This window comes from Lampetra planeri, chromosome 2, assembly GCF_965212315.1.
Source record: "Lampetra planeri chromosome 2, kcLamPlan1.2.h2, whole genome shotgun sequence".
NCBI lineage: Eukaryota > Metazoa > Chordata > Hyperoartia > Petromyzontiformes > Petromyzontidae > Lampetra > Lampetra planeri.
In genome coordinates, this window is record NC_136108.1 from 6,742,869 (window position 1) to 6,757,055 (window position 14,187).

Sequence of the window (14,187 nt, forward strand, 5' to 3'; positions counted from 1 at the left end):
TCTTCAGGTGGAACCGTCACAGCACGATAGCTTACCTACGTGACTTTACCGAAAAAACCTAAGAACATTAAATTACCCTCATCTTCAACACTGGTGAATGTAAACTTAGTGATTGCTGTCACTTAAAGGATATACAAATGCTCATGCTGAGAAGCAGGTAAACGAGCCGAGACAGCTTAAAAAACATAACATATTTTTTCGGTATTTTCTCGTAAATATCTGGTTCAAAAATGCTTAAAACTATTCATTTTGTGATAGATATTTGGTAATCGTATAGCACGTATGCTTAGTAATCACAGGGAACACATTTGGTAAACACACAATACAAAAAAAACTCGGGTAATCATTTTTTTTATTATGTGAGAAATACATTTTAACAGCGCAATAAGAAAATGATGCTAAGACTGGGTTCAGAGGTCAAACCACTATTGGGAGCAATAGTCCACCGAGGCACATACTGCACCTACAAGGGGACTCGCCATGCTGCGTCATTGTGAAAGTCGTGGCCCGGAAGCTAATCAACCACGTTGTGCCACTGCTGCTGATTGGGGTACACCAAAACACATTTCCAAAAACACATTCTGCAGGTAAACATATGGAAAACATATGGCCCAGCATGCTCTAACCCCTCTTTTCTGATTTTCTCAAAGTGTAACGTTTTATATATATATTTTAAAAAAAGTTACGATTGTCAAATGTAATTTGTTTAACTGCATACTTTGGTAATAATGTCGAATCTTTCGTAAAATATGACAGCTATACATTTAAAAGTAATGGAACTCAGCACATCTTTGAGGCAGCCCTCCACCAAGTGCGAGCACACAAGAGAAACACTCATCAACATGCTGCGTACTTTCACAAAATTGTAAGTTTTTGGTAAACATGTGAGCAAAAGCATTTGGTGTATATAAAATATCATGTTAATGAACATATCACAAATGCTTAAAATGTGTATAAAATACAGGAAATGACACCCTGATGAGTATACAAACATTTCTAAGGTGGTAAAGCACCACAGTAAAGCTTTTTATGTTTTGGTCAAATGCATGCAAACTTGATGCTCAAATCATAAGACATCATCTCCAATAGATTCATGGTCCGAGTGCTTATTCCACTCTCACGTTTATGTTACTGGCAGTGATCATCAAATTGCCCAGGCTAAAAAGGTATGTTTTAGTCTAAAAAAGAGCCTTTTCTTTAATGCACACTTATCACAGCACTGCCCACATTATATCCTGCCAACTTACAAATACCCACAGAATGCACTACAATCACAGAGCTACTCAGTAGTGGTACAATGATTTCTGTGTTCCTTGCAGCCAGAAATACTTTCCATTGCTTTAGGTGGCGATTAGGTTCACCCTGGAAGGCCGTCATACATGGTAGGCATTGAATGCTCGTGCGATGCTTTTCTCAAATATTATCAGGTTGACGTAAAACGTGGACTTACATTGTTTCCATATCCTATATTATAATAGCACTGTTAATTTCTAAAACATGTATCTATGATATACCCTTGGAAGCGTAATAAAATCAAAGGAAGCCATTAATGTATTGTTTTTGTGTTATCTTAAATTATCACTCAATTTCACCATGCAATACTCTCAAGGTGATATACAAATTTGAGTCAACCTTTTTTCTCTAAAAACAATTACATGTATATTAATATTCAGTTCTGCTTTATATCAGTAGATGTTACAGTTTGTGCAATATTTTATATTAATAAATGGCATTGGTTTACATGCGACTAAAATTGCTATTGAAATGTAATACATGGAAAGGTATAAAAATATATCCATTTGAAGGCTAACATTTTAAGCAGTGATTTTTTTTATATACAGTGTGTTTATGATTGTCGAAATGTATGTTGCTAATGAAATAAAATACTTGCTGAAAATGGGAAAATCGTGATTATTTTGGCTGTATATTCTCCGTTATTTAAGGAACACGACTTTTACCCTTGTGCGACCACGAGGCAATTTGGTGGCTGTCATAACGACGGTGTGTTCATTGGCGTGGCCAAACGTATAACCGTTGTGTGCACATTGTTGTGTGGTGGTGGTACTTATGCTACCAATAATATATCATGGCTGTCATGATGCTGCTACATGTTATGTCCGAGGTGGTTGATCGTGGATGCCAACAGGAATCTCCGTAGAAGAGGATGCATTCAATATCCAGTGATGATCAAGCACAGGCACCAGTCCTATGGAAGGATCAAAAAGACAGCGATGTCCTCCATGGTCAAGGTCCTATGATCCTGGAGGCGCGCCTATGGGACAGGGAAAGATATAGTTCGCTTGTCAAATCAACCCAAGGCACGTATGTGTTAGAACACAGCTGCCGTTAGATTATTTATTTACCAGGGAAAAAGTCCACTGAGGAGCAATAACTTTTTTTGTTGCAACAATAGCCTGTGTGTGTATTACAAATAAACAACCATGGAATTAACAAGAATATGAGGAATGGATTAACAGATTTTTTTTTATCCACAAGGTTTTGGGGTTAAATCGCGTAAATATAAATTTGCCGTTAAATCTGCCACCACCCGACACAGCCAATTGGTGAGGTTTGCCACGTAAACAAAACATGCCATTTCGTTACTGGTTCAGCACACCGGTGTGTTGGAGAGTGAACCCAGAACATTTACAATTCGAGTACGACGTTTCGCCGGTAATTACAACCAGCCTCATCAGGCGGCCAGTCAGATTTGTCGAGAAATCCTCCTGTTTCGGTATTATTTTAATGAGATAGAATGCAAGTCACAATACTCTATGTAGAATAAAAGTAATAAAAGAGGCATGGAACAATATGGTGAACTTTACAACAAGGCTGGCTCGTTTCTCAACAGATTAAATGGCACCAAACAACCGCAGCACAATTAGGATTGCTATAGTACTATATAATTACAGAACAGCTCATTATCATGCCAATGCTGAATTAAGGCGTCTCCACACTTTGTTGGTCACGGGTGCCGTTTGACTTATACTTTATGAAATTCGGCAGTGCAGGTTCAGTGAAGGAGCCCATACACAGTTAAGATGTCATTAAATCCTTAATATTAAGTTCACTTGTTTGCTTGCGCGCTTACGACCGTGCAAATCTTTCGGTCGTTTTTTTAACCCACTTCCCGTGATCCGATCGAGCTGACATTTTGCACACAGACTCGTTGTGCGTGACTATTTTCGTGAACATTTTTTTCCAAAATTTTACACTTTTTAGGAAAAAAAAAATTATTATATTTAATTACCAATTGCTTAATGGTGGCAGGCAATCATCTGACCCATAGGTGGCAGCCATCTCAAGCCAGAGGACGAGAGGACTCTAGCCGCCACGCATATAAAGGATTTATAGTGAAAAACTTTGTTTTTAGGGGTTAATTTTTTTTCCACTGGTGTTAGCCACGGTCAGGAACTCAACTCGGGTTACCGAGGTCACATCATCACAGCCCCACCGTTAAGATTGTAAATATGAGCAGTTCTCAATGCGATTCGTCCAACTGAGCATCACACTCTCACAAGCGTATTGTACACACAAGCAGCAGGTGACTTAAAGATCATGCAACATTGCCTTCATGGCTACGAGATCAAAGTTAAGACCGGATTAGTTCTGCTTTTGAACATCAAAGCCACATGTGTTTAGGGTGAGGAGAAACATGTGAGAATGCACAAAATGCAGGCACTCTATCGAGTACATCTTCCTTGAGTGAAGTAAAGTTAACCTCATTACATTACAACGTTGTCCACATTTCTCCACAAAATTCCAATGCTTATTGTATTGGAAAACCACCCCATCCATTGAGGAAATACTTTCAAAGTACATTTACACAGAAATAATGCAATTGTACGAACAAGTAATACATGATGATGATGATGATAATTATAATGGGAATACATTTCAATAACAATAACACGAGTGGCCTAGGGAATTACACAATTCATATATTGCTAACCTCGTTTTTGTTATATATATATAACATTTTCAGATGTTGTTCAACCTTTTTTTTTTACGACAATCTCAACTAAGAACGAAAGGGGGGGGGGGACGGAATACACACAACGGCTTTATGGCAAAATGTAGGCTTCTTAAATACCTGTTAAAAACTAAATAAATCCCTGCAGGTAGGGAAAAATTACTTCTTGGGAAGTCCACTGATTGAATGGCCTATACCTCCAAAAATATGGTCATACAGACATTAAATGATTAATAAACTATTCCCACTAATCTCTTTGTGTTCCCCACCTCTGACTTGATAAGGAGAGCTAAGGCATCATCTCTATTAATGCCCACACAGAGCAACGCGTGGTTGCATTGAATAACACAACAGCAAAGCTTACAATCTTTAGCTGACAGCACATCATAGAAACTAGAGCAGATATTAGATGTTAGGATTTATTGCGATATGTGACATTGTTACTGCATGATAATCCAACCCTCCACACAATGTACAATTGGAAGTATACAGGGTGTCCGTACACATGCGGTTGGAAGGCCGAGCAAAAAAAAACTACGCTCCTCAGCGTAAAACAATCGGGGCTTTGTTTTGAGCCAACTGCTTTGGAAAGGGAAAAAATATCCCGAGCCCCATCTGCAAGGTGGAATCGTTACGAATGTTAACAGAGCACAGCACATACGTATTTCAAATTGGTGACCAGCACTGTATGCAATGAGGGCCAACGTTTCAGCATCGGACCCATCGTCCCTACCCAAATTTTGGTTCAACACATTCCACAATTAAGGCCACTGAAACAAACAAAACATGGACGTGTTTTATCTCGAGGTGCACGTCAAAGTTCGGTGTCTGTGCAACATGCAGTTTAGCAGTGGGCGTAGTGGAAAATAACTGTTCTCATAGATACAAATGCTAAAATGGAAATGAAAAAAATGTACTCTGCACGACAGAGGCTGCCAAGTGGACTGTGGTGCATCATTATTCATGTCGGTTTCGGGAATGTGATATCATTGGTGTTCACTGTTCAGGTACATGTAAGTTTCCATGCACTGTACATAGGTATGTGTGCACTTCTGCATAGGGGTGGGGTTGTGGTGAGAGACGACATTGGGGGGTTGGGGGAGATGGAGGCAGCACCCACGGGTCTGGAGAACAGTGCGATTGACGACGCATATTCCAGAGGACATCAAGCCAAGACAGCCAAACACCGTGCTCCACATATTTGACATGAACCCTGCTTCAGAGTAGATAGCCCGAAGCTGCATTACTTTTCGACATTGCTTAAGTATATTTTATCAATACGTTATAAAAAAAGGTGAAATATTTTATGTTCTTAAGCAACATACTGTACAAACACATATAGTCCTACAATTGTGCTAACTATTTTGAACCTTTTCAAAATAATGTTTCATCCCAACGTAGATGTGTTTGTTCCTGACAATGTTAGTTTGTGCAAATTATTCCAAGTTTGACCGTCCATGTTGACTATGCACAAGTATTGTTGTCGTTGCTATTCACCATATGCACGGGTTGTGCATGTTCGTGTTGATGTCTGCAATGCTTTTTTTGAACGCTCCATTAACCATCTCGGATTTGCTGGCGAAATAATCATTGTAGCAACCAATAGAAATGCACTCTGGGAAATGATGGAAAAACGTAATAAATAAGGCTTCAAAAGTGTGGCTCCAAGGTAACACATGAACAAGACTAAGGTCATGCACATCAAGTTATTTGAACAAACGGAGACATGTCAGAAGAACGAAACTGGAATAGACATGAGAGTACTTACACCAAGGGCAGTTAGTGAATGCGTTTCGGGATCAAAATTATAGAGGCAGGCAAGACTAGGTATGAGTGTTTTTAGAAAAACTGAACTTAATCATGAAAAGCAACATTCCGATGTGCATAAACAAAAAATGTTTGCAATCAGTGCATAATACCCGCTATGACACATGGATCGGAAACGTGGACATTGACAAAGAACATGGAACAACAAGGGTTGATAAGTGGACAAAGAAGGACCGAGAGGTGCATGCTAGGAATTGCACGAAGCGACAGGAAGAACACAGATTAGAGAACAGACACAAGATCGGGGAAATAATATTGGCTGTAAATAATTATTTTGGGCATGGTAAAGGACACGTCATTGATGATAGCTGGTGGTTGAGACTAACAATGGAGAGGCAGCCATAGGAGGAAGCATGCCGAAGAGGACATACCGCAGAGCGGAGGGATGAAATCAGCTCATTAAAAGATGCTCAGTGGATGTTTGCATCGCGAGCCCATGGGAGATGGCAACGGCTTGGGGAGTTGTTCATCCAAAAGTTGGTAGATCATGGTTGATGATAATGCATTTCTTCATATAATGCCAGTAAAGCTCTTTCATCCTCAAGATCAGTTCTGACAATTGGTCTTGGTTTTGTAAGAGCTTGGATGACTGCATCAGTTTCTACTGAATGCCATGCTTTTTCAGCATGATGGTACTTGATATTAATCTTTATTTCCTCGAATCTTATAATATATGTGGTCATTAGTTGATTGGCCTCTAAATTTCCCATTATTAAGTTGCATATGATCTTTATGAATGGTTTATATACGTGTAATTCCAGACCCATTGCAATCAAATGCAAATAAATGCATTTCCTAATAAAATGCCCCAATGGATGTCATTGCATAAATAACCTAAGAATAAAACGTCGTTTTATTTGATGGCATTGTAATTCTTACCTGGAAAATCTGCCAGGCTGGCACTTGCAATGGGTGGCCCAGCTCCTCGGTTAGTAATGGGGTCAAAAGGTTCTGCTCCAAATATGTCCTTAGCTGCATTCCAAAATAATACACAATTACTCTCAGGTCAAAGGGTTAACTTGTAGTAGAGGAAAATAATACTACTAATAATAAATCCTTAATCACCTGTGAAATTATAAATTTAAAAAAATAGCACTTTATAAACAAATTATGAAGGAAAATTAATCCATTTAGTAAATCACATACAATACAAAGCACTCAGGCTTGTGTGCTGTTCTTTTATATACAAACTACCATCACCAATGTCGTGATTTTGATATATTATTGGCAAAAAGAACATGCTCAACCTTAGATTCATCTGACATTAAAACTCGTTTCCTTTTCTCTCCACCCCCAGAATATTTTAAAGAAATCCCAGCGGAGGACCACACACAGAGACACACAGCACATACACCATAAGAGGTTCCAGTTGAGGAGTATATCCACAGAAACACATACACAAGGTACACACACACACAGACACATACAAACATGCAGACACACACACACACGGGTTCTAGTGAAAGAGCACACAGACCCACAAACAGATATAGAGGGGGCCAAGTAAACACGTACACAAAGACAAATATCCCCCAATATACACTTTAGCAGACTGTTTGGTCAAGTGGTGTGAGCGAGAAGTTATGAAGGCTGGCATGGGACATGAGGGTGTGGTATTGCTAGCACTATGCCTGGTCGTTTTTGTTTTCCCAGTGCACAGCACACTAGGTATTTATTTAAGGCCGAGTCTAGCCATGGGAAGGCCCACGATAAATGCTGATATAACGCGACACTGATGTTAGCCAGGGCTCGGAATCCACGGTAGGTTTTACAGGGTTCATAGTGCAGTGCACAAACCACTGTGCCCACTGGTCCCCACACACTGTGTCTTTAACACAAAGACACACACACACGCATCTCTGATTAGCATGGTTGGCTAAATACGGTGCAAGATAAATTCAACATACATACATACATAAAGATCCCCTATGCAGCCTGTAACAGACCGTTGGGGCAAATGCTGTTAAGCGAGTAGCACCTATGAAGGCCGGCACGGCACACGAGGGGGTAGGTGACCAGCACCACGCCAGACTGCCTTCGACTCCCTAGTGGCGATGTTTACACATCGCACCAGGTACTCATTTGAGGCCGAGTCGGCCTAGGGGAGGCCCAGGACCAGTTCAGATCTTTTTCACTGGTGGTGGCCGTGAGCGGGAATCGAACTCGGGTCGCCGGGTTCGTAGCGCAACGTGCAAACCGCTACACAACCGCATCTGTGTACATACATACGCAGATGCGCACACACACACGCACACAAGGGTTTCGGTTGAGGCGCGCGCACACACAAGGCTTTTCCCAACATGCTGGTGGCACCTCTCTCGGCAGCTCGACTAGGAATTGGTGGCGGAGCAGTCGGGGAGGTGGCAGGGGATGCTGGGGAAAAGGGCACCATGTCGAAGAGGTCAGCCGATGCCACTCCGTCGAACACCCCATTGAGTCCCTGCGTGAACAAGCAGCCACAAAGACAGGACGATATCGACATTCAGCTCGCGAACAAAGTACCCAACCCCAAGTGGTTTGATCGAATGCACGCTACGGAGTTTAACAAAATAATACCTCAAAAGGCGACTAAATGATAATCTACTGCTGTGTACCGCTGTACGTGGAAATAACGGAGTTCTCATCTGTATCATCAAATGCCTTCTGGAAAATGTAGGAAGTGTATTTGCTTTATACTGCCATTAAAAACACTTTGCAATTGACCAAATTCATCTATTGGATACGACACCTGAGTGCAAACTTACCAAGTTATGAAAACAAAATGCACAGAGAGAAAAAAAGAAACCTCTCAGTAATTGTGCAAGTTTGTCACATAATACATAGTACTCATCAAATGGATCCAGAAAATTCATAGGAAAAAGTAAAGAAAGGCAAAAGCTTTGAATATGGGAGTGCAGATATATAAGTACATCCCTGACATTCTACGCTGTCTTGGAAGTGCTAGCTTTTGAACGATTAAATTCTGGATCTTAGGAGAGGAAAGCTCTCCATGAATATCTACATTACACTTTACAATGTCCAAATGCTTCTGTGTCCCTCATTGTAAATGTTATTTGTATACATGTGCATTGTACGCTGTAGTCGTAATATGTTCGATGAACATGGATCCTTGCCTCAAAACAGAGGCCTTACAAGGGTTGAGGGTTCCAGTGATTTTACAACAGCATTCATAGTGGGGGCTGTTGTGCGGTGTGCTGTAGAGCAGATCATAGATTTCCAGGCAGCAGCAGGAGCTCACAGGCAGGAGGGCCAAAGAGTAGTTGGGTAAGGATCTCACATCTGGCAAGGCTGACTGATCCAGGCAACCACACAGAGCACAAGGCCCTGTGAGTGCTGCAGCAAAATGAGAAGCAACAACAACAAAAAACGACGAGACATCCTGAAGAGGGAGCATCATGCTGGTGGAACAGGAACAGGCCCATACGCTGAACGTTGCACACCTGGCATCTCTAGAACTTTCAATTATAAATTCCCCGCTTCAGTGAACACACTACAAAAAGGGAAATATATTCACGGACTGTAAATAACAATGATATTCGAGCCAAGAAGACTTCATTCTCAGCATTTTCCACTGGCCACTGTTCAACACAACAGATATGACCAATTTCATGCTGTTAGCACTCATAAGCAAGCAACTATGTGGTTTTTAGATTTGCAAAAAGGTATGCCTATTTGTTAAATGAAGGCCATCTTAAAAACACTGGATCCCACTTAAAAGAAAACAAAAGCTCAAATTATGGATTTAAAGCTATTTAACATACATTGTTGTTCAAGATAAATACATCTAGTAAAATAATTTCTGAAACAAGATAATGTTTTACTGATAGGATATATTCTCCACGTTATTATTTTATAGTCTTTCATTAAAAGTAAAATGTATGGTCTCAACATAATTACTGTAATTTATATAAACCATAGTAGCATTGCATCTTGTACATGCGGTACATCCTCAACTTAAGCAGCTCACTATGCACTACACTAGCATTTAACATCAACAGGTTTTTGCTGCCCTCCTGTGTTAGAATATAGTTGGACGTACATTGCAAATATGGAACAAAGCCAATTTGCGTTTGACGTTGTTACGATAAAAATACTGTATTTAAAATCCAAATCAAAATGTCATATTCATTTTTTTTTTACATAAAGAGTATTACATGTTTGTATCACAAACGAGACGTGATTTGGGTATAAGACTAATACATTTAAATTAGCTCCATTACAATATTATAGCACAATGTAGTTTATATGGCAATAAAAATACTTGTGACATTAAGCAAATTCTCTTTCATGTGCATCTTAAGATTAGACAGGTGACACGGTTGCTTTTTACATGCAGAGAACTGGTGCCATTCAGTTAACGCACAAACACGGATTGGCATTGGGTAGCGATGAGATTCCACACAACAGCAATATCTATTTGACTTGTGCCATTTCTGTTGCACTTGCACCCATTTTATCGTTTACCCGTGTACGTGTATCCGACACACACTTGCAATGGAAACATCTATTTAGGAAGAGGGGCAGGAAAGCAAACACTGTGCAATAAACGCTAATTGACAGACAACTAAATGTGTTGTTATTACGCTTGTTTACCCAGGAAAGCCTATTTTTCAGGAGGGTCCTCGCAAGTTTTTGCTGTAGGGGGCGATGCTGCTACGTGCAATTCCAAGTGCGTAATTTGAAATAAAAAATGTTTTGCATTGTAATGTTTGGCCAATACCAGTTACATTCTACATATATTAATTTTGCCCATGGAAGGAAACTGGAGAACCTGGAAGAAAGCCAGTAAGAATGGGGTGAGAACTTACTAATGCTACACAGAGGCACCTGAATTTGAAATCGAACTCAAGGCCTTTTTGCTGTGAGGCAAAAAGGGCTACTACTGTGCCATCCTCCCGCTCAATGTACCACCACCCAATGTAAATACAGGTACGTTATTTATCTCTCAAACTTAAACATTATACAGAAATTCAGAGGGATGGAACTTAAAGGTAGATGTAAAAGTATATTGGAATTCGTTTTCTCAGAGGCAGTGTAAGAGATAGGGTTTTTATATTTGTAATCTGGCTGAAAGAGTGAAGAAAAGTAAAGAAATATATACAGGTGTTTGTCAGTCTATTTAAGTGATCCCTTCAGTATTATCACTGGTAGCTTCATTTCATGATTTAACATGTAATTAATGGAATGTTTCAATGATCATACTTGTTTTTTTATTCCTAATAAATCTGAGTATGATTGCTACATGCATCGATCAAATACAGTGGAATCCCAACAGTGTGCACGTCTCACCTCCTCTGTGTGAACAACCACGTGTGTGCTTTTGAGCCTTTCCTCTAGTTTTTCAATTTTCTTCTGGAGTTCACCATTCTCTGTTTCAAGTTCAGTAACCTAGAATGCGTAACGGTGCATGTAATGACATTCACATCCGAGTAGCATTTTAGAATTCCGATAATCTTGTCGAACAATGCATTTTGTATTCATGTGCAAGTTAAATAACGTGGCTTTAATGTGTATCTCCTGGCACGTTGTTCTTGACTATGCCACACCTGGTATGCGTCTTAACAGATGTCGTAAAACGATGATATATATACACATATTTTTTAAACATGTATATAAATAATAGAATACTGTGCTTTAAAATATATCCATCTTACCCTTTTCTGCAAAGCAATCACTTGTTTCTTTGACTCCACGTCTTTGCCACCAGATTCAAGAAACTTTCTGTAGGCCAAATCAAAAGCCTGTCCAATGCTCAACGTAATTTCTTCAGCCTAAAATTATAAAAACAGATACTGTAATTGCAACATTTGATAAAGTGTATTATTATGACTTGTATCTTGTATACAACATAACCAATAGTTCGGTTAAAGTGTGTTCCTTACAATGATGGCATTCACATTCCATGGCAAACAAACATCAGTTCTGCGCATAATGCAGTGGAGACTTTCATGTCATCAAATAAATAATAAACCCACCGATTTCTCGCTGTCAAATGCAAAGCAAAAATGCTGGTCAGTTTCAGCATCTTTGCAAATGAAAGCAAGGATGCGCTTATCCGTCTTGTCATCAGCACAGAAAGATATTCGGTGGAGTGGACAGTTATGTTGACTTTCCTGTGAAAATGGGAGACACAAAACAACGGCTGAAATAAAAATAACAACAGGGTTTTGTAGTCACTGAGAAGAAAGGAAGATCCCAGCCACACAGCTCATTGGCCTTCTTCAGGAAGGTTGCACAGCACCAGCTTCAAGGCGGGTCAAAACACAGGTCACATGCACTCTATGGGGGTCCCCCTTTCACAAAGCATTTAATTGCACCGTCACATTCACCCACTGCAGGAGCAAAACCGCATCATTTATAGCCGGAGCATTCTGGCTGGGCAAAGTGGCACAGGTGTTAAAAGCTGTAAGCTCTAAGGTTTAAAGACTCTAACCTATTCCTGATTTCGCAATGCAACACTGTATCATTAGGCTGCGGATAACATGGGTGTTATAAAGGGACCTGCAATCAATTTCAGCCTACTCTGCAAGTTGGCAGGGAGTAAGTATCCTGACAATGCTTAAGGCATTCTCTTTGTTTTTTTCGGTAAAGTCACGTAGGTAAAAAACTAAAATAAATTAAATCACGACGTTTCGGGCACAACACAAGCGTCCTTCTTAAGCGGTGTACTTTCGCCAAGTTGTCCCCACCTAAAGAAGGACGCTTGTGTTGCGCCCGAAACGTCGCGATTTAATTTATTTAAATGTTTCACCTACGTGACTTTACCGAAAAAACCAAAGAGTATGAATCCTTGCAGTCACGAAAACTTCAAATCTAGCTTAAGGCATTGTTAAGAATAGAGTAGTACCGCCACCTGCAGCTCCGACATGGAACTGTAAAAGGTAAACCTTTAGTCTTACACGAAACCTGCTTGTTGGACCACATGCGCCACAAGGGGCATGGTTTGACACGCACGGTGCATGTGTTGCTCATGGGATTTCTTTTCGTTGTCATTGTTCTGCATCTTGTCGTTATGAAGTGGCGTGTGGGGTATTGACATTCCGTGTTTTGCCTTCTGTGCACATTATCCACGTATAACCGTTTGTGATGCAAATAAAAATAATTTTAAGGGGACCTTTCTAAAAATATACAGAAATATTTTTTTGATTTTGCTAGTTTGCTCTACGTACTCGCATTTGGTGTTTTATTAGTAGTTTTTAGGCATAATTTTTTTGTGCCTGAACTTGCATTTTTTCTGCCCATGTCATGTTCTGGAAAAGTGACCAATTTACAAACAAAAGGTCAGGTGTGTCAGGAGACCACTGAGCTCACATTCCTGCTGGAGTCAATCAAATGGGTGCCACGATGTCAAAGGTGACCAGCGGTCATCCAGCATACTGGTCCCCACCAAAGATATATTGAATTTACACCAATGACTCAGTACCACAGATGGACGTAATTTAATGTGACATTTCTGTACGAAGATATTTTACTAAACAGGTTTCCCGATCTTTTCTTCGGGTTCGGTTTGTGCGATTTTGCATATACACATGTAACCTATTTATACCCAAAATGCATTATATGCAGTTTGAACTCACTCATATGCAGCTACAGTATATGGTCGGATGTGGGACAGCACTGTGTGTACTGTAGAATAAAGGGGCCTAGTAAAATATTTGTGTGATGTCATCTTCTATGACCATGCTGTAACACAGTGGATGCACTGCTCACTGCAGAGTACCGAAGTGAAATGTGACTCGTGAGATGATAACAAAAGCCCAATTGAAATATAATCCCCCCCCCTCATTTCTTTATCATTGGAAACTTCACAGATGCATTGTATCAATTTTTTCCGCGAGAATTATTATGTTTGTGTTCCACCTTTGACCAGTTGTAAAAAGATAACAGCTTGCATTAAAGTTATATAGTAGTAAGGTAATATTGAAATTAATAACCATTAAAGCAAGATGCCATATATGGTATAATACACAATATGTTGCCAATGTGTTTTCTTAATTTGTCATCATCTTTGTAACCGTTACCTTTGATTTGGGATCCAAGATTTCCACACCTCGTATAGACACCTGAAGTTCAACTTTTGGAAGTTTTTGACCTTCGGATTTTTTCAGGTGGCACGCAAACTGTGTGACAAAAGAGTTTCGAAAACAAGTTTACGTACACTCTTATAGATTAAATTATTATACATACATACACACATGTTAACAAAACCACTGTAAATACAATTTTGTTTGATATAGTGTCAACGTAACCCATGACCACGTCACCGGGAAAGATGCCAATTTCGCCAAATCTCAGAAAGCTAAGCAGTGGTTGAGCCCTGGATAACGCTTGGATGGGTGACCACTGTGCACACGCAAGTTGTCACAGGGCTTGACAGGCTAATGTGG

The 14,187-nt window shown here is 39.9% G+C and overlaps 1 protein-coding gene across 5 annotated transcripts in view; it reads right to left on the reverse strand.

The window, feature by feature from the left end:
• Nucleotides 1–335: 335 nt before the first annotated feature.
• Nucleotides 336–14,187, reverse strand: part of LOC144726000 (PTB domain-containing engulfment adapter protein 1-like) — a 28,691-nt gene continuing 14,839 nt past the window's right edge. For 4 of the 5 annotated variants that reach the window (XM_078604682.1, XM_078604685.1, XM_078604683.1 and 1 more), the window contains 7 exons: nucleotides 13,822–13,920; nucleotides 11,776–11,913; nucleotides 11,455–11,571; nucleotides 11,090–11,188; nucleotides 8,114–8,240; nucleotides 6,680–6,772; nucleotides 336–2,272 (listed from right to left, as the gene is read on the reverse strand). In XM_078604682.1, the coding sequence (XP_078460808.1) occupies nucleotides 2,253–2,272; nucleotides 6,680–6,772; nucleotides 8,114–8,240; nucleotides 11,090–11,188; nucleotides 11,455–11,571; nucleotides 11,776–11,913; nucleotides 13,822–13,920 (693 nt within the window). In that variant the 3' untranslated portion in view covers nucleotides 336–2,252. The remainder of the gene's footprint in view (nucleotides 2,273–6,679; nucleotides 6,773–8,113; nucleotides 8,241–11,089; nucleotides 11,189–11,454; nucleotides 11,572–11,775; nucleotides 11,914–13,821; nucleotides 13,921–14,187) is intronic. The other variant, XM_078604686.1, reaches the window with a different exon arrangement.